This window comes from Pipistrellus hanaki (assembly GCF_964339955.1).
Source record: "Pipistrellus hanaki genome assembly, chromosome: 8".
Lineage (NCBI taxonomy): Eukaryota > Metazoa > Chordata > Mammalia > Chiroptera > Vespertilionidae > Pipistrellus > Pipistrellus hanaki.
The window spans coordinates 28,688,418-28,708,143 of record NC_140510.1 but is presented as its reverse complement, the minus strand read 5'-3'; the positions used below and the strand labels follow the sequence as shown (position 1 = coordinate 28,708,143).

At 44.8% G+C, this 19,726-nt stretch overlaps 1 protein-coding gene across 2 annotated transcripts in view; it reads right to left on the bottom strand.

Moving 5' to 3' along the window:
- The window catches only part of KIF5C (kinesin family member 5C), a 151,383-nt gene that overhangs the window by 94,203 nt on the left and 37,454 nt on the right, over positions 1–19,726 (bottom strand). For both annotated transcript variants that reach the window (XM_084893034.1, XM_084893035.1), the window contains exon 2: positions 3,857–3,947. In XM_084893034.1, coding sequence (XP_084749160.1) covers positions 3,857–3,947 — 91 coding nt within the window. The remainder of the gene's footprint in view (positions 1–3,856; positions 3,948–19,726) is intronic.

Sequence of the window (19,726 nt, the reverse complement as noted above, 5' to 3'; positions counted from 1 at the left end):
TCCGAACTGAAATGCGTTACTGGCAGACAGGCAGGGCCATCTGGAGGTTCTAGAACCACGACCTCTATGCTTTCTCCTCTGCCTTCCTCCCACCCCCATTCCTGTCCCTATCTTATTTCAATGCCTGGGTTAACTGTCCATATGGCTGATAGAAAGAAACAACTCACAAAATAATTATTATTAAATGCTCATTTGCCCTGGCCTGTAGCTTAGCTCAGTTGTTTAGAGCATTGTCTGGATACCCCAAGTTTGTGGGTACATACAATAATCAACCAATGAAAGCATAAATAAATCAATGGAACAAATTATTGATTTGAACAAATCAATCTCTCTCGCTTTCTCACTCTCCCTCTCTCCCTCTCCTCCCTCCCCCTTCTTCTTCCTCTCTAAAAATCAATCAATAAATTAAAAAAATTTAAATGCTTGGATGGGCCTGCCAGAAAAGTGTGAGGAGGACAGTGCAAAAAAATCCATGTAAGTCAGACAAACTCAGGCTCAAATCCCAGCCTCACTACCCCTTAATTGACTTGGCCCAATTGCTTCACCTCAAATTCCTTTTTGGTACAATGGGGAAAATAATGCTTATACCCCATAGACCTGTTAAGATTTAAAATATAATAACATATGTAAAGTGCATAGAGGGTGCCTGATAGATAACAGTAGAGAAGTAAACATATCTCCTTAAGAGTCATATGTAATAACATAATAGTAAAATAGACCTGAAAATATTCTAAGCTTGAAATTCTTTATAGGTCTATATTGCCTACAGGATAAAGGCCACCAATTCCAACCAAACTCTGATCCTGCCAAACTTTTTTTAAGTCTCATCCCCCTGCATCCTGTTCCACTATAAGTTGCCCAAACACGCCACATAATTTGTGTCTTTGTGCTTTTGCTATTCCCTCTGCTTATACAGCCTTTCTCCTGTCCTGGGGACCCAACCTTTCCAAGAAGCCTTCCTTAATTCTCCAATTCCCTTTCATACCCATCAAAATTGGTATCCGGTGACTTTCTTCTGTGCTCCAATAGCATTTGCACACACAACCACCTTAAAACTCTTAATACCCATGTGAATGATGATTATGGCTGCATCTGTCTGTTTTCTTTTACTCAAAACTTCTTGCAGAGTCTTAAATATCTTTGTTATCCAGTCCCTAGCAGAATCTACCACATGGTGGATATTTAATATGCAGTACTTGCATAAGGAATGGATGAAAGAAACAACCAAATGAATAAAGTTTAAAGAAACTAGATCTAGAAAACCACCTTCTCCAGCACTAGAGAGTCTACATCTAGTTAATTTGAAAGGCAAATGCCCTGAGTGACTTCTGGAGTCTGGGACATAGTTTCTCTACCTCAACAACAGTATCCACTGACCCTGGTTTTTAAATCCTCGGTATTTATGGGAACCTTCCTATATACCAGGCTGGTAGTCACAAACCCTATAACCTCTTCTAGAAGAAAATTCCACATATTCTCTCAGAAAACATTTTGAAAAGCACCTCCAGACAAAGATGAGAGTGTGGGAGATGCCAGTACTCTAGAATCAAATGTTTAAAACACTTAAATAAACCCAGTGACATCGAAGGGAATGAAAAAATCCGAGAGAGCATAAAGTCGCCAGTGAAAAGGAGTCCTCTTGATCTCAAAAATATTAAGGGTTTAGACAGATTTGAAAGGAAAGCTCAGAGCCCACCAGCTTGTCATGAATCACAGAGACAATGGTGACCTTCATAGTCATCTAATTTAATTCTTGGCCCCTAGAACAAAGGCCCCACAGCACCACCTCTCTTTCCTGATTTAAACGGGGCTTGTCATGGCAAGAGATAGCTTAGTTGTAACTGCGATCTATCCCAAGGAATTCTTTCCTACATATCTATGTTTGACCTGGCTGATGCCGAAATACATGGCCACTTCCCCTCATGCTAGCCTCAGTGGGGGTTAAAAAAGATAACTCAGGTCTTCATCACTCCCTTCTTAATTTCCTTTCAAGGGAAACTAAGGAACTCTTTCTTGTTACAAAATGACTATGTTTATGCAATATTTATGGTGCCTGAAAAATGTGTTTATTATATCATATCAGGGCCTAATTTTATGCTAAATGGTTTTCTTTGTGGCTCACCATACATTGGGTCTCAAGTTATCCACAGTTAGGTCACATCTTCATGAGAGCTCCCAGGCTATTTCTAACATTTCTTACTGTAGAAAAATCCACACACTGAAAGGGGGACATGAGTTTCTCTAGTAAATAAAGACTTAAAGATTATCATTGCTGTTTGCTAATCACAGGATTTTTTTTTTTAAATGGAGTTTATCTCTAATTATGATGACAATTTAGGGAGGGTGGGGATGTATTTAGATGGCCCTCATGCTTAGCACAGCATGTGGTAAATACTATTTGGTCCTGATAATGAAGGGGAGAGAAAAAGATGATGATTCTGGCTCATATGTGATTAAATTTACTTTAAGGAAGATATGAACACGTATAATAATAGAGGGAAAGGAAGGCTGGCTAGGGACAAACTAGAACTATATGCTCCAAAAAAACAGAGGGGGAAAAAAATATGTTTAGGTAGAAAGAGAAGCAAAAGAGTAGAAATAAAGAGGAGATGAAAATTGCCATTCGTGTAGGCTTATCCTATTAATTCAAAAAGAGCTCAAATTCAGGCATATTTTTTCCTTTTAGTTTTCTCTGAAAATGTTACTGTGAAGACCTTCAAAATTAATTGACTTTTGCAAAAGGAATGTGAATAACCATACACCTCAGCAGGAACACTGCATTCCGACAGGCTCCCACGCAGGTGGCCAGGGTCAGAATTAATCTAACAGATGTACCCAGGGCTGATTTTCATGAGTTCAAAGCATTAGGTTAGTCATCTCTGCTTCTAAAAATAAGCTCTAACAGGACAAGGTGTTTTTTTTTTCTTACTTTGTTTTTTATTTTTTGCTCTTTAAATCCAGAGCGGCCTATAAAGGTGGCAGCATCAAGACATTTGAAAGCACAAATGCCGAAGCATTCGCATTTGAAAGCAAGGATTTAATGATGAAAAGCAAAGTAGCAGGAGATGGCTCTCAGCTCAGTGCAGATGGTGAGCTCTGCAAGGCAAGCTCCGACCTGCCCCTGGTTGGAAAGGGTGAGGGAGGGCGACTGGCAAATGCTTCCGCTCCCTACTGTTCCTGTGACACAAATCACTCAGGGCCACGGCTTATCCCAGAGAAAAAGACGGATCTCCGGGACACAAATGTAGGTTTCAGGCTGCCTCGCTGGAGGAACCAATGTCGGAATCGGAGTGGGATGACTGAAAGTGGGTTAGAGGAAAGTCTAATTAAGGAAAGCCGAGTAGCAAAAAACAGCTCAATAACCAGCAAGGTGATGTGATTTTTATGATGCTGGAAAAAATTCTTTGACGCTCAAGAATTTTTCCACGTTTAAGGCTTCTTTCTGAAGAGACCGATGCACAAAATAAACCCACCAAAAATATACAATTGGAGCATCGGGAATATATATATTTCTCCTTGGGAGGAAAACAGAACTCTGCCACCTGCGGCAGTATTTTAAAACCAGCAGAGAAAAAGTGTGGTCGTAGCTCACCTTGCTTCTAAGTGATAAAATGGCTCTGCCAGAAAGGTGGCAGAAGAAATAAAGAGATCTCCTTGGAAAGGGGGTGTAGGGAGGTTAAATAACTTGCATGACATCCCCAGCAAATGAGGACCAGACCCCGGGCTATCATTCAGTGGGCCCAATTAGCAGGCCTCTGCTTACAGTCAAAGCACATTGATTCTTAAGCTGCAAATACCACTTAATGTTTTCAATTACTCTGAAAGGCTCAGGAGGAAATAAAGGAATGGCGCTTACCTTTGACAATTTGCTTTGCACACGCACTGTAAACCTGCTCTTGGGTGGTGCTGGGAGGCAGGACTCGGTCGAAGACATATGGCTTCCCTTGCTAAAAAGGAAAGAAAAAAGAAAAAAGGGGGAGGGAGAGGAGAAAACACGTTAAAAGTTTAGGAATAAAAGCACTAATATTAGTATAGACAACAGACATTAAATCCCTGGCCCTAATCTTTAAGGCAGTTCTTTCCCAAGACTAGGAAATATGTGTCCAGTGTTGAGGATCAGAGAGGAGAAAAGGGGTTTTTTTACTTAAAATACTTTTTCTGAAGAAAAGAAGGTTGACGCATCATTCATTCATTTGAACTAATGCTGGTTTATTGAGACCTTACGCTGAACCGGGTGCTAGACTGGATGCTGCCCAGAAAACAGTCCTGCCCGTGTGAAGCACTATCAGGTGTGGCAGACAACTAATATACAAGCAAGCAAGCAAGCACAGGGGAAATGCAAAATGCCTAAGTGTGGGGCAAAAGGGAGGACAGAGAGGGCCCGAAGGCCTCACTGAGGAAGTGCCTATGAAGTGGACCTTTAATGGGTCAGAAAGACTGCGGCAAGTGAAGGGTGATGGAAAAACATTCCAGACAGAGGGTGGAGCAAGCAGGAGGGGCCTGGTGTGCAGAGGAGCAGGGGGGTGGCAGGTCCAGGAAAGCCGGAGCCAGTGCCTGCAGGGCACTGCCAGCCTAAGGTAATGGGCTGATGGGCATGGATTTGACCCAATGGGAAGAGGACAGACCAGATCTAAGAAGCGGCTCTTCTTAGCAAGACATCACCGCTTCGTGTCCCAAAGAACCCGAATGTTTTCTTCACACGCCCAAGTGGTGCCTTCACTGGGTCAGGCTCCGGAGACAAAGGAAGCCATCCTTACAGCTGACCCAGTGATTGATTTCCCAGGTGTGGGGTCTTGGGATTTGGTTTGATGCTGGGCTGTGTGCGATTCCAGAAGGTAACTGTGAGGGGAAGCGGACAAGCACCACCTGGCACTGTAGGAGCCCTGCCGCCCGATCACTCGGCGTCCACCAGGAGTTCTTGGCATTTACATGCCAGGCACCGTGCTGGGCACTAGGGCAGGAGGTGGGTAAGACAGACACAGCCTCTTCCTTTTCTGTGCCAATGCTGCCCAAGCCTGACCCACAGGCGGCCCTTCCACTTCACTTTCCCCACGTGGCAGAGGGAAGGGCAGAAAAGGAGGTAAGATGAGCATCCAGAGCCACCCACCCCTGCCCCGTGCCTCCCACACATGCTCTGGACACTAGGAGCCACCCAAGGACAAGTCTGACGCCTCAAAAAGATAACTCCTCCTGAGGGACCCAGGGACGAGGCTTGTTACATCCTATAACCTTCACGCAAAACTAAGCACACAGCTGTCAGACTGGCTTAGCATTTTACTTACTATGACAAGGGCAGGTAAGGTCCCAGGCTTTAGGTGTTATGCTTTAGCTACAGTCTTAGAAAATAGGATTGAGCCAACCAGGTAAGTAAGCTACTTCCAGTTTGAAGTAACTTATTTCAAATTGAAGGGGGGGGGGGGGGGGGATATGAAGAATTTCGCCCTAGCTGGTTTTGCTCAGTGGATAGAGCGTCAGCAGACTGAAAGGTCCCAAGTTCGATTCCAGTGAGTGGCACATGCCTGGGTTGTGGGCAGCCAATCAATGGTTTTCTCTGATCATTGATGTTTCTATCTCTCTTTCCCTCAACCTTCCTCTCTGAAATAAATCAAGATATATATATATATATATATATATATATATATATATATATAATTTTTTTTTAATGAAGAATTTCAAGGTGCCATCAAATAACTCCTGCTGTTTTTATACAAAGCAGTAGAAATTATTATGTGAAACCCTCTTGCAATCTGGGACCCCTTGGGGGATGCCGGACTGCTGGTTTCAGCCCAATCCCTGCAGGCCAGGGTGAGGGACCCCACCGGTGCATGAATCCATACACCAGGACCCTAGTCTATATATATATATATATATATATATATATATATATATATATATATATATATATATATATATATATATGAAAGCCTAAGTGACCATTACAACCAAACAATCAGTTCACCAGTCACTATGAAGTGCACTGACCACCAGGGGGCAGATGGTCAATGCAAGAGCAGCCCCCTGGTGGTCAGTGCACTGCCAGAGCCTACCTCCATGGCTCCTTACCCTAGCCAGCCGGCCCCATCAGCCACCACTGCTAAACTATTCATAGAGACCTGCTTCTGGGTTGGGGTTTCGTACATAGCAGAGCAGCTCCCTCACTGCAAACTACTGAAAGTCAGTCCTTGACACAAGGATTTGTCTCATTCCCACCTTCTCCCTTCCCTGGGGGCTACCTACCCACCAAGGTGGTGGCAGCAACATGGGAAGGGGGGGGGGGGGAAGTAGGGGGGAAACCACATGGTGGCAGGGCACCAACAGTGGCATCCAGCATATCCAGCATTCATTCCTTCCACACCCAGCCTGGTAACTATCGCCTCCTCTCTCGACCCCACTGGGACCTTCAGGCCCAGGCTGGGATAGGGAACCAGGGGTGGGTGGTGGCAGATGTGGCCCCTTTCCCAGGGGGCTGAGGGCCAACTCCATCCTTGGGGGCCAGTGGCCAACTTCCCATGGCCTCTCCCCCAACCCAGTCAGCCAACCTCCCGCGCACCCACTCTCATGCACGAATTCCTGCACCAAGCCTCTAGTATTCATATAAAATCTTTGGTTAATCTCTTCCTCCTCCCCCCTTCCCTCTGAGATTCATCAGTCTGTCCCATGCTTCCATGTCTGTGCATTAAGCATCTGCCCCCTGATGGTCAGTGTGCATCATAGCTACCAGTCAAAAGGATGCTTAGGTTTTTATATATATAGATTATGAAAAAGGATCATTTTTTGATATTTTGTTCCCAGCAAGTTGCATTCATTACTACTTGGTTGAATAAGCAAGAGACTATTCCTCATCACAATATATTGCCAACTATCTACCCACTACATTCTTATTAGCTTTATCTATTTGTATCATTTAACTAAATGTCAGTGGGGTAGAAGGTGAGAATAAAACACTCACAGAGTTTGCCTAAGTATTTGTCATCCATAAAACCTTCTGGAAAGGAAATGCAGCTTTGCTTAGTTTAAAACAAATCCACTATGTCTCCAAACCTGATTAGAATCAGCAAATAAACCATCTTGTTTACAGCATGACTCTGCTCTGGGTTTTAGAGAAAACACACAGAATACAGCGGCGGGCGGGCGGCGGGGGGGGGGGGGGGGGGGGGGGGGGCGGGGCGGGGAAATGACTTATACATTACAGTATATAGTACAAAAAGATGGGACTCTCCAATATTGTCCTTTGACTTAAAAAGTGTATTAGTGTGTATTATAGTTTCACTATAAGAGCTGGAAGTGAAATTTAACTCACTTAAATGTCATTTACCAAGTGAAAAATAGATAGTACGACAATCTCCCATGAACTGAAATTAACTCCCAACAAAAGCTGACATCAAGAAAAGATAAAATTTAGGAAAAATAGTTTGTTATAAGACTTATCTTTCCAGGATTAACACATGAAGTACCGTAGTTAAAAATATAAGAATGTTTATTTGTCCTTCCATGTGTGTACTAAGTTGGTTACATGCTTTTATTTTAGATGAGTCTTAAAATCTTGGGATTAAAATTTAGTGAATGATTATTTTCAAAGGACTGATTTGTGGTATAGCCAACTGTATAGAGAACTGCATTAAATAGCAGCAAAAATTTGATCACTCTTTGGTAATGGTCTAAAAGTCTCAGAGATCCTGCTGAAACCGGTTTGGCTCAGTGGATGGAGTGTCTGTCTGGGGACTGAAGGGTCCCAGATTCGATTTCGGTCAGGGGAATGTACATTGGTTGCGGGCACGTCCCCAGCAGGGGGTGTGCAGGAGGCAGCTGGTCGATGTTTCTCTCTCATTGACGTTTCTAGCTCTCTATCACTCTTCCTTCCTCTCTGTGGAAAATCAATAAAAATATATATATATATTTTTTTAAAGTCTCAGAGATCCTGACAGACAAAACTCATATCTGACTCCACTGTAGCTGAGGGTTTCTGTGGGCAGGCCATTGCCAATGGGCTTGCTAGCTCTGGGTGTCACTAAGTTTATAGCTACGAAATAATCTTTGGAAGGACATGTGCATACAAATGCTGGTGCTAACACTTGACACTGATGAGGAGGAAACACTCCATTCCAGGCGCCTATTCAGGACGGGCTCTCTCAGACCTCTCTAGCTGCATGCTCGCTCTCTCTCTCTCTCTCTCTCTCTCTCTCTCTCTTTGAGTCCTTTGCTGGTATCTCCTTCCAACTTCTAGCTAATGGTGTGTCCTACACGCAGCCTCCTGTCTACATTGTTGACATTCACGTAACTTGAATGAACATTTCAGCCTTCATATCCATCTAAGCTCCAGATTCATGCACTCAATCGCCTGGTGGACATATTTCACTTAGATGCCCATTAGCCATATCAAACTTAAAATGAACCAGCAAGCCCGCCACATCTGAGTAAGAACTGTACCACCAATCACCCAGTTACTCAGACTAAAAGCATTTAGTATGCTCCACAGGTCCCACATCTACAATATATCCCAAATTCTATCACATCTCACCATCTATACCACACACCCTTAGTCCAAGCCACCATTGTTTCTCCTCTGGACAATAGCTACAGCCTCCTCACTGGTCTTCCTGCCTCCACCCTTGCTCCTGAGGATCCAATTTCCACTGAGTTGTCAGAAGGACTTGCTAAACCTGTAAGTCAGATGCCAGTATCCCCTTCCTTAAAAACCTCAGCCGGCTCCTGTTATACTAACTAGCCCCTCTTCACCCTCAGCTCCTGCATGTTCCTCCATCTCACTGAACTTCCTCCGTACCTTGCATAGTCCTCGGTTCAGAAACCTTGCTCTTAACTCTCCTTCCCTGTAGCATTCTCGCACTGCAGATCTTCACTTGGCTGCTCTCTAACACCATTCAGATCTCAACTTCAGTTTCTCTTCCTTTTTGGCTTCCATGATCCTAACCAAAGCAGCCCACCCACCTTGCCATCACTCTCTATCACATTCCCCTATTCAGTTTGCTCCAACTAGTATGTGACCTATTCCCAACCAATCAAAAGAACTGCTATAATGAAAGCGTTTAATCAGCTAAGACAAGCTACACAAGTTCCAAGACCTAATTACATGTAGGCAAACCTGCTGCAGTTTATGAAGGACACACACTTCCCAACGGAAACCACAGTCAGCCAGCTTTGCCATGGAGGCCTCCACCTGGAGCAGTGCGAACTGCGAGGAGCAGAGCAACTAAGACCTCACCACATACAAAAACTAACAGCAGATGGTTCTCACATTTTTATAGTTTAAAAAAAAAAAATTTTTTTTTAATCAAACTACCAGAATTCCTATCAGGGCTGTTGAGAGCAAACTGTCTGTGAACCATATGGCCTGTCTATTAATACATTTGACCCGTTAGCCCACAGTTGTTCTCCCGCCAGGACGGAAGGCTACTCTGGGAGATGGAGGAAAGCAGAAGACCCACTTAACGGTTCAGGAGATGGGCACCAGGCGGGTGTTGAGGAAGCGGAAAGGAGTTAACAGCAGGAAGAGATCATCGAGACGAAATCTAATAACAACCTCTAAGACCAGCCAAGGGTTGTGGCCAAAGGTGGCCAATGATGTAAATGACTTTACTTCTATCTTTATTAAGAAAGAAAAAAGAGAGAGCGCTTTAAATTTCCACAGCAAGATTTAAACTCACTCCATGGAATTATCTTTGGACACTGTGGAGAATGCAGAAGAGGAACTGACTATTGAGAACAATCGTTACCTCTCTGCCCAGGTGTTAGTGTACCTTCATTCCTGAAAGTACAGGAGAAAAGCTCCTTTCAGCCTGTTCTAGCCACCAACTGTCCACCCACACCATCACCAACCACTGTGGGTCCAAACTCTTTTAGGTCTTTTTTTTTTTTTTTTTTTTTTTTTTTTAACAGAGAGGAAAACAGAGGGATAGAGAGTTAGAAACATCAATGAGAGAGAAACATCGATCAGCTGCCTCCTGCACACACCCCCCTGGGGATGTGCCCACAACCAAGGTACATGAACTTGACCGGAATCGACCCCAGGACCTTTCAGTCCCTAGGCCGACGCTCTATCCACTGAGCCAAACCGGTTTCAGCTCTTTTGTGTCTTAATTTAATTTAATTTTCATAGTAACTCTGTGAGGTAACTATTATTATCCCCATTTCACAAACTGGAAAACTAAGGCCCAGTCACATGATCAGTTCTATTACTTTTGGGAAATAATTTTAAGGCTCTGGTTCCAAGTGTTCTTTCTTTAAACTCTGCTGTTTTCCTAAGTAGCTTATGATTGATTGTGATTGTAGGAGGCATTCAGAACAGCATAAGACTAATATGAAAGATTAAAGCAAGTGATTCACGAGGTAACAAAAGACAAACACCCACCCTAGTAGCCTCTATAGCACATGTGTCAAACACAAGGCCCGCGGGCCAAATCCAGCCCGCCAGGCCTTGCAATGTGGCCCGCACCGCGCTGTCATCACTGCACTCCGCTGTCAGTTTATGACATTGTCAGTTTATGACTGTTCAGTAAACCATTCGGCCCGCGATTTAGGCTGGATTTTAGATTTTGGCCCCTTCTCTGATTGAGTTCGACACCCCTACTCTATAGCGATCAAGCAAGTGTTAACCATGATGAAGGTGGCGCTGACATGAAACCAGTGAGGAAAGAAGCGCTTAATCCAAGATTAGGGAAGAAGGACCAGGATGGCAAGAAAAGTGTGGCTGTGCACATGGCAAGCCTTCCTGGTAACAGACCAAAGACTTGCTATTAAAAGTTGAAGTTATTAAGAAAAATTGTAGAATTTCTCAAGAGCCAAAAGATCCTTCAAGGCCATCCCAAACCAACATTATGTTTTACAAATAAACAAAATCTGGAGAGGGTAGATGGTTTGCAAAAAGTCACCCAGCCAATTAGGTAGTTATCAAATCTGTGTCTAGAATCCCGACCTCCTGGCTCCCTATCTGGGGTTCTAGAAGTTCTGCCTTTAGAACCAATTCCAATCTCCCCAGACATCAAGGAAACAAAAAGCATAAGTCTCTGGTCCTTTTTTTTCTGCTTTCCTCCCAATCAATTCTAAATTATTTCCAAATACATAACTGATTCATTCCATGAATGAAGTCATTGCTATGAGAACTGGAGTAGTACAGCTGAAGCATTAGAACCCCAGCTGCTAGAATTAATAGGAAGGTTAGAGTCAACCCATCCAACCTCCTCTCAATGCACGCCTCGCTCCATGGCCTGATGGGTGATGGTGAATGTGCTCAAAACTCAACAAGCTCTAAGTATCAGAGAGCTTGTCCTTGTGTTGATCAGCCTCCCTGAAGCATTAGACCTAGAATTGTCCTCCAGAACAAGACACCCCGGGACCAAAGACCTACCTACATCCACATAGCAACTTTGTCTTACTTGGAGAACTAAGTATTCAACCTCCAAATTTATTTTACCTACCGTGTTTCCCCGAAAATAAGACATCCTCCGAAAATAAAACCTACTTACAGGTTTCCTTCTAAGTGAAATATAAGGCATCCCCCCACTAGGCTAACCATGAGAGATTTGGTCCACTGATTCTGAAAGAAATGGAGTCACAGAAATTCACCAGGAAATTCAGGAATTGGATTGTTATGATGATGTTCCAAAAGATGATGACATGATTGTCATTGAATAAATGAGTAAATTCTTGATACTGTAGGATTCACAGTTTGTCTGGTTTGTGTTGACAACTACCGTACTACTGTACCGTATACAGGTAATAAATTTTCTTTATTTTCATTTAACAATAAATGTGTACCGTATTCTTCTTCATGGAAAAATAAGACATCCCCTGAAAATAAGACCTAGCGCATCTTTGGGAGCAAAAATTAATATAAGACACTGTCTTATTTTTGGAGAAACAGGGTAAAAGAAAAAGAGAAAGACAAATGCATTTCCCTCCTAAAAGTTGTATGGATTTGTCTTGACTTGAAGAACTCCAAGGATGTCCAAGGTTAAGCCATCAGTAAAGCATTATGTTTATTTGCACAAGAAGAAATTAAATAAGATAAACTAGAGACCATGAAGGGCTTTTTGGTAACAAGCTGACAGAAAGTTTCCAAAACATTAAGTGAAAAGTAGAAGTCCTTCAGTTAATGTTGATACTCATTTTTATCAACACAAATATCCTGCCAGAAGTTTTGTTTATTGAAATTTCACCCCTTTAATAACAGTGTTCAATTCAGTGCTTGTCAAAATATTCACAAAGTTATGGAAATGTCACCACCAATTCCAGAGCATTTTCATCACCCCAAACAGAAAGTATGTACCCACAAACAGTGACTCCCCAAGCTCCAATTCCCCCAGCCGTGGGCAACCACTAATCTACTTTTTGCCTTTATATATTTGCCTATTCTGGACATTTCATATAAATTGAATTATGTAATATATAGCTTTTTGTGAATGGTTTCTTCCACTTAGCCTAATGTTTTCAAAGTTTATATTGTATCATGAATCAGTATTGCATTCCCATTTATGACTGAATATTCCATTGTATGCATTTACCACATATCATGTGTCCATTCATCAACTGATGGACATTTGGGTTGTTTCTACTTTGGGGCTACTAGAATGCTGCAGTCATATACAAGTTTTTTATGTGGATGCATGTTTTCCTTTCTCCTGGGTCTATATCTAGAATTGGAATTTGAGGGGTCATAAGATAATTCTATGTTTAACTTTTTGAGGAACTGACAAATTGTTTTCCAAAGTGGCTGTACCATTTCAGGTTGCCACCAACAGTATATGAGGGCTCCAATTTCTCCACATCCTTTGCCAACACTTGTTACTGTCTGTCTTCTTTATTATAACCATCCTATTAAGGTATGCAATGGTATTTCTTTGTGATGCTGACTTACATCTTGGGAGAACTTTTTTAAATTTAAATTTAATATACCATAAAATGTATTTTTACATACACATTATGGATACAGAGACGTCGCCAACCATTTTAACACACTGTTGTGCTATTATCTCAACATTTATAAAATGGCCCAACATGAGAGAAACATCTTATGAAAGTAGAAGTTATACACATTCATGTGCTTTATGAAAGAGAACAGTGGACCAGGAGGAGGGGACTTAAAAGGGATTTCAGTAGGGTTTCTGTGCCCCTCACTGCAGTAACCAATTCTGAGTGTTGCCCAAGGAAAGCAGAAATGAATTCAAAGGCACTTAGGTATCATTCCCATCTCTTGGAGGCTGCTTCCCCATCTGTAAAACTGAGCCAATCATACCCACAATGCAGGCCTCCTGTGAGGATTAGATATGCTCATGCAAATGAAGAATCTAGGGCAGAGTATAGTGTTACAGAAGATGCTCAAGATGTGGTCAGCACTATTTTTGCAATAAGAAATCTGGACCAATTTATAACCAGGTACTTGTGTTCTAATGTATCGACTCAGAAGGTTGGCATGCTGGTGCCCTTACAACATCCAAGTAGCAAAGCACACCTCGGGCAGCTTCTGGCCCACAGGTCTGCGACTCATGAGCCTGGATCCACGGAGCACGGGGCCATTTAATTTCGGAGGGTCCAAGGCGATCCTATACATGCTGTAAAAACAAATAAAATGTCTATATCCAGCCATAATGCTTGTTCAAGAAAACCAGGAGCTGAGTCCATATAGTCCACGGAGACTCACCCTCTTTGCTAGTACAGCTTTAGAGCTCCCTGGAAACTTTCGTGTGAACCCCAACTACAATCCTGAAAGAGATGCTTCCCGGGTCCTGACCATGACCTTTCAATCATCACCATACTTCACAGGCCGGCCCCACCTCCAACACCTGCATCTCTCTGCCTGGCCGCTGGCTGCTGGCACCCAGTGTATGGCCTGCAGGTGGCCAGGACGTCCCAGCACCGACCCAGCAGTCTTCAACCAATGGCTGACAGGAGTTGGGGTAAATACTTTAGCTCCCTCACCCAGGAATGGAAGTGGGGGGGGGGGGGGTGATTCTGGCTCCCAGCATTCCCCACCGGGGGAAAAACTCCCATTGCTCGGGGCGGGAAGCGGTGTGATGCCCCGCCCCACCTTGGTTCCCTCACGTTCCTGCCTCACATCACCCTTCCTCAGTGTTCCCTGGATTGGCCTCCCAAGGAAGCTTGCACTTGAATTCCGGTCTCAGGATCTGCTTCTGGGAAGCCCAGAGTCGGGCAAAACCTTAGACGTGCTTTCCAGTCTTTCGCTCAGCAGGTCCTAAGAGATTCCGGATTGTGGAATCACTTACGGAGCCATCACATTTGGCTGATGTCCAGAGAAGGGGGTGAGTGAAAACGGAAATCCTTGTTAAAATTTAACAAGCTGTGAGCTTGGGACACTGGCCTAGAAAAAAGGGCACCTTTTTCTTCATAAAAGGGCTCTGGGCCAACTTGCCAACCCTTGGGCGCAGGGGGCCACGTCTGCCCAGATCACACAGGATTGCTGCCGGCGGCTGCAGGCCCTGGTCTTGCAGAGCGCCTGTGCACAGCGTACGGGTGGGGTGGGTGCTCGGGAACAGTCTGGACGGTGATGAGGACTCACACCTGCCAGAGGAGCACCTGGGAGATCAGACGCAGGACAGCGTGAACGGGTGCTGGGTGCTGGGGGAGGGAGAGTATCTAGTGTGTCTGAAACTTTACCAGCTGACAGTTCTCGTTCCCCACACCCACACTCTGTGGTTTCAGCCGTCACAGAGCTGCCCTCTCTTCTAACCCTTTCACAACTACTTACCCCACCCCCACCTTCCCACTTCTCTGGAGCCCGCTGTGCGGAAGCACTCCGGACCTGACAGTGACCAGCAGCTCCTTCCTGTCACTGTGACATCCTCTCCCAGGTTCATCAATCTGTAATCGGAGCTGCACAAGAAACCCTATGGTGAAGCAGCCTGCTCTCTCCCATCAGCTGAACCCTCCACTCCAGCTCCATCTTCTCACCCTCCACTGCCTCCCTGCCCCGCAGCGCTGGGATGGCTCTGGGACGGGCCTATGACTGCTAAGCCAGAGCTGGACCCAGTCATTCCCATCCCATTGCCCGCACTGGCTCTGTGCCCCAGGGAAGGCCCTGGTGCCAGTTCTGGCCAAAGCCAAGGCTGCTCCCAGGAGAGACATTGACGTCCATAAAGCAGCAATTGGCTCCCGCGGTGTTGCCACGGCGATGCCAACCTCTGCAGTCAAGAATGGACAAAAGCAGCACCGAAGACTGAACCTTACCGGAGGAAACCAGGCTAGAATTCTCCCCCTCCTGCCAAGAGTCCTGCTGTGGGGACACACAAGCACTGTCAAGACCACAGACAGCTGTGACAAACCACTCTGGAAAGGAAACCCGCCCAAGCGATAATGAAGAAAGGCAGAATTACTGCCTGGCTAATAGGCAACGTGAAGGCAGAAGAGTTAAAGAAATAAATGGAATCTGTGTTTCAAAACATGATTGATTCTTATTTGTATAAGATTTTCATCTCCTATCAAAATACAATGATCTCTCCTACCCCGCATCTTTGCCCTTGAACTGCTCTTTTCCTTAATCTACCAAAATACAGGGATGCGTACAGTCAGGGGAACTGGTTCGAATCCAGAGCCTCGCCCCTCACATGCCTATGGACCTATATTTTCTGGGCCTTCCCCTCTCTGTAAAGTGAAGGATTGGCTCTTTCTATGCCGCAATAATGGGCAGCACACGGGTCCTGGCTACTCCCCGTAAGAGTGGCTTCTATCTTGACCACACACAGCACACGAGAAGGTAAACTGTGAACTGGACTGAGCCCAGGGTGCTACATATTTAGGGAAATGAATGAAAACTGCTGCTATGTGATTTCAGCAGATTTGGTTTCCTGCCAAGTCAAGGCTGAAAAGGAAGAAAGAAAAAAAAAATCAAACCTTCCTCGCAGAGGAGGAGGCCGAAAAGCTGTGTCACTGAAGGGAGAACGCAGGATGGACTCAGCACAGACCACACTGAGCCGTTCCGGGGGCACGTCACCCAGGGCAGCGTCCCGGCTCAGCTCCGTGCCAACCAGGCCACCTGTCACTCTGAAGCCTCTCCCGTCACACGGAGACTCAGGTGGCGCCTCCAACACAGAAGCCACATGGTCACACGTATAATAGTTCTCCTCTCTTCAGTTAAAAAATGAAATAGAAAAACTTTTGCCCAGAACTTCACTTGGCTAAGTATGATACCTATAGAGGCTTCTGATAAATTGCAAATATTTATTACAAACAGAATGAAAAAATACTGGGGTTTTTGTTGTTTTTTTCACTCTGCAGAAATATCTTTTAAAATTATAATTTCCCCATACATTGAATAGCATTTTGCTTTTATGGTAATTTCAGGCCCCTCGTCTCCATTTGTTCCTCAGGACTGGAGAGTCTGGGCAGGAGTATTAGCTTCCCTTCCCGGGAATGAAGAATAATGTCACGGCCATGTGAAAAGCAACGATTTCAGCCGAAAGGCACCGAGAAGATCCAGAATTTCTGGTTCCCAGCTGAGCCTTGAACCCTTGACACCATATTGCATCTTTTCAATGACCCTCCAGGAACATTTTTAACCCCCAACTATAGGTTGTATAAGAATGCCTCGCGCCGAGACTGGTTTGAGTCAGTGGATAGAGCATCGGCCTGAGGACTCAATGGTCCTGGGTTCGATTCTGGTCAAGGGCATGTACCTTGGTTGTGGGCACATCCCCAGTGGGGAATGTGCAGGAGGCAGCTGGTCGATGTTTCTCGTTCATCGATGTCTTTAACTCTCTATCCCTCTCCCTTCCTCTCTGTAAAAAAATCAATAAAATATATTTTAAAAAAAAAAAGAATGCCACGCATTTGGGTTTAGAACATGACACAGTATAACCCTGAGTGCAATGACTTGCTTTTACATATTACTGATAAAATGGCTCCCATAAATTACAGAAAAAGATGGTTTTCAAAATAGAGCAATTAATTACATTAACCAAAACCCAGCAAGGGCCATTAAGTCTGGGGTAGCTGTGTCGTGATTAGTGTCAAAGGCGGCTCCCCCATCCGATTAGAGTGCGTTAGCGCTATGGAAGGGGAGCTGCCTGGGGCAAATCGAAACAGCTCTTCCGCAGCCTCAGTCCAGGATGGATGGGCTGGAGCTGGGCTACGCGCTCATACATCCCAGTCCCCAGTCCGGGGAAACTGCCCTTGTCCAGGAGGAGAGAAGTTTGACCCAGAGGCAGAGGTGGCTTTCCCACTGGCAGATGAAGTGCTTGGGCCCACAAAACATAAAAATAAAAATAAAAATAAAAAATTCTTTAAAGATTTGGTATTACTAAATTCAGCCTCAATTTTGTAATCAGAAAAAAAGACTTTTAATTTTATTTGGAGGATATGGCATCCTATTCTGTGTAGTGCTTAAGCTACTGGAAGGGTTGGGTGGCCACCAACAGGTGGAATTTAAAAAGCAAAAATCCCCCAATACTTTTTCTGCCCTCTCTCCTGAAGTTCAGACAAGTGAACCATGAATGCAACAGACAATAAGAGAGACCAATGTTTCAGAAGGCTATGATCAGAAATAAAAAAATAGTTCTCTACTCTTTTGCCAGGAACAGCAATTAGCTTACCTGATTCATTAGTTAATAGAACAGAGATGTAAAACAATTGTTCATTTCTGAGTAGACATCGGGAGGAGGGGTGTTCCCCCAGACCGAGAGAGAACATCAGGATGGGTGGGAGGGGAGCACCAAAGGCGAATGCCATCTCCTTCACAGCCAGACCCGGATGGGCCAGCAGGCAATCGTTTAAGCCTATTGTTCAGGCGCTTTTGGCCCAAGGATCGAGGGCAGGAAGTGTTTAACAGACGCCCACACTCAGATACCTGAGGACGCTTGCTGGTACCTTCTCCCTGAGAAGGGAGCCCTGTGTATACTGTGGCTCCCCGTCAGTTTTCGTTCCAGCATCTCCCTTTCACAGCATGGTTTTAGAAGAGGAGGAAGAAGCCTGTGTTATCTTCTTCTATTATTTTTTTTTCTTTGTCCTCCCTCAAACTACTGCCCCATCTGGGCCCTCTGTCAAACCACTTGGAAGTCTGCTTCTCTTGCCTCTCCTTCCTCACCCCTCCTCCACCTTATATCCCACCACTTAATTTTTGCCTGCATTCAGCTGCTTTCTTAAAGAGCTCCAGAGTCTCCAGGTCCTCAAGTCTAGGACCTGGACTGGCTTCAATGTCCTCAAAACTTACAAACCATTCAGAACTGTGCACCAGCAACCTTGCTGAACCTGACCTGCCGTCTCCCTGGGCGCTGCCATCCCTGCTCAGGACTTTCCTCTTTTGCCTCCTCCTTCCCTTCCTGACACTGGTTATTACAGCCAACTCCTAACATAGGACATCCCCCGTTCTCCCACCACGCCTCTTCTCTTCTCTCACACCTTCCTCTTCAGTACACTCAAACACTCCTTTGGTTTCAGCCATTGCTGTGTGCCAGACACACACAAGTCTACCACTAACCCTGAGCCCCAAACCCTGGTACCAACTGTCTGATTAAAGGCTCTAACTGGATGCCCCCGAAACCCTAAACAATGTACATTGAGGAGGGAGCCTTTCTCCTCCTCCCCCTCCACCTTTCTACCACTGTCCCCGGTCATCTAAAGTCAGAGCCACCTTGCCCAGAGTCCCTCACCACTGGCAGGCAGTTGCCTCACAGTGGTGGTTCAGGTCTCTGGTCTATCTCTTGCTTTGCACCTCAATTATCCTTATTTTTGTGCAAGTAATCTGCTTGTCTCTCCTCCCTCTAGTGCATTCTACACCCTTTCCCAAATCCATCTTCCTTTGGCCCACCTGCTAAAGGTGGCTCTGTCACTTGCTAGGATACCCTGAGGTATATAGGCCCCTAGTTAGAAGCCTTCAACAATACAAACCCTGTAGAACAACCCCCTCCCCCCCCCCCAGTGGTCCCTCCCCACCCAACGCTCCAGGGCCACAGGCACAGCACCTTTCCAGCACCTGCCTCACTGCTCTAACTGTTCCCTCCAACTGGAATGGCACCATGACACCTTTACCTTGTCATCTGTCAAATCACTACCTGTTCTTTAACACTCACACCAAATGCCATCTCTTCCACAATGAAGCTTTTCTGAATAAATGCCTGCTGCCGCAGGTTCTCTCTCTCTCTCTCTCTCTCTCTCTCTCTCTCTCTCTCTCTCTCTCTCTCTCTTCCCCCTCTTCCTCCCCCCCCCCCCCCCCCCGTCACAGGTTCATTCTCTCTCTCTCTTCCCCCTTTACCCCCACACCCCACCTCCTTCCTGCTCCTTTGAGCTCGCAGGCACTCTGATACAATTCCAGGAGGGTATGATCACAAACTATGCCATAATACAGATTAGTCATCTGAAGCACCACTGAGGTCAGAAACTAGGGGAGAGGGATAATGTGTTTGAGTGACTCACCTGCCACACCCTGAGCTGTGCCTGGGTCACAGATGTCTCACAACTACCCTCTGATAATGTGACTGTCACTCTTGGCATTTCACAAGTGACAAGGTCAGATTCAGAGAGGTTCCTGACTTGTCCAGGGTCACAAGGCCCATATTATATTTGTTTAAAGTGGTAGTAATGAGAACCAAAGAATAAAAGGCACAGAAAAATCACTTTACAAATTGCAAAGCACTATACACATATTTGTTATCATTATAACTTATATTAACCTTTTATAGATGTTTAATTAAGAACATGTTTTCTATCTTACCCATTTTTTGGTTCATTGCAGCATTTGTGATAACTATTAAATGTTTAAATC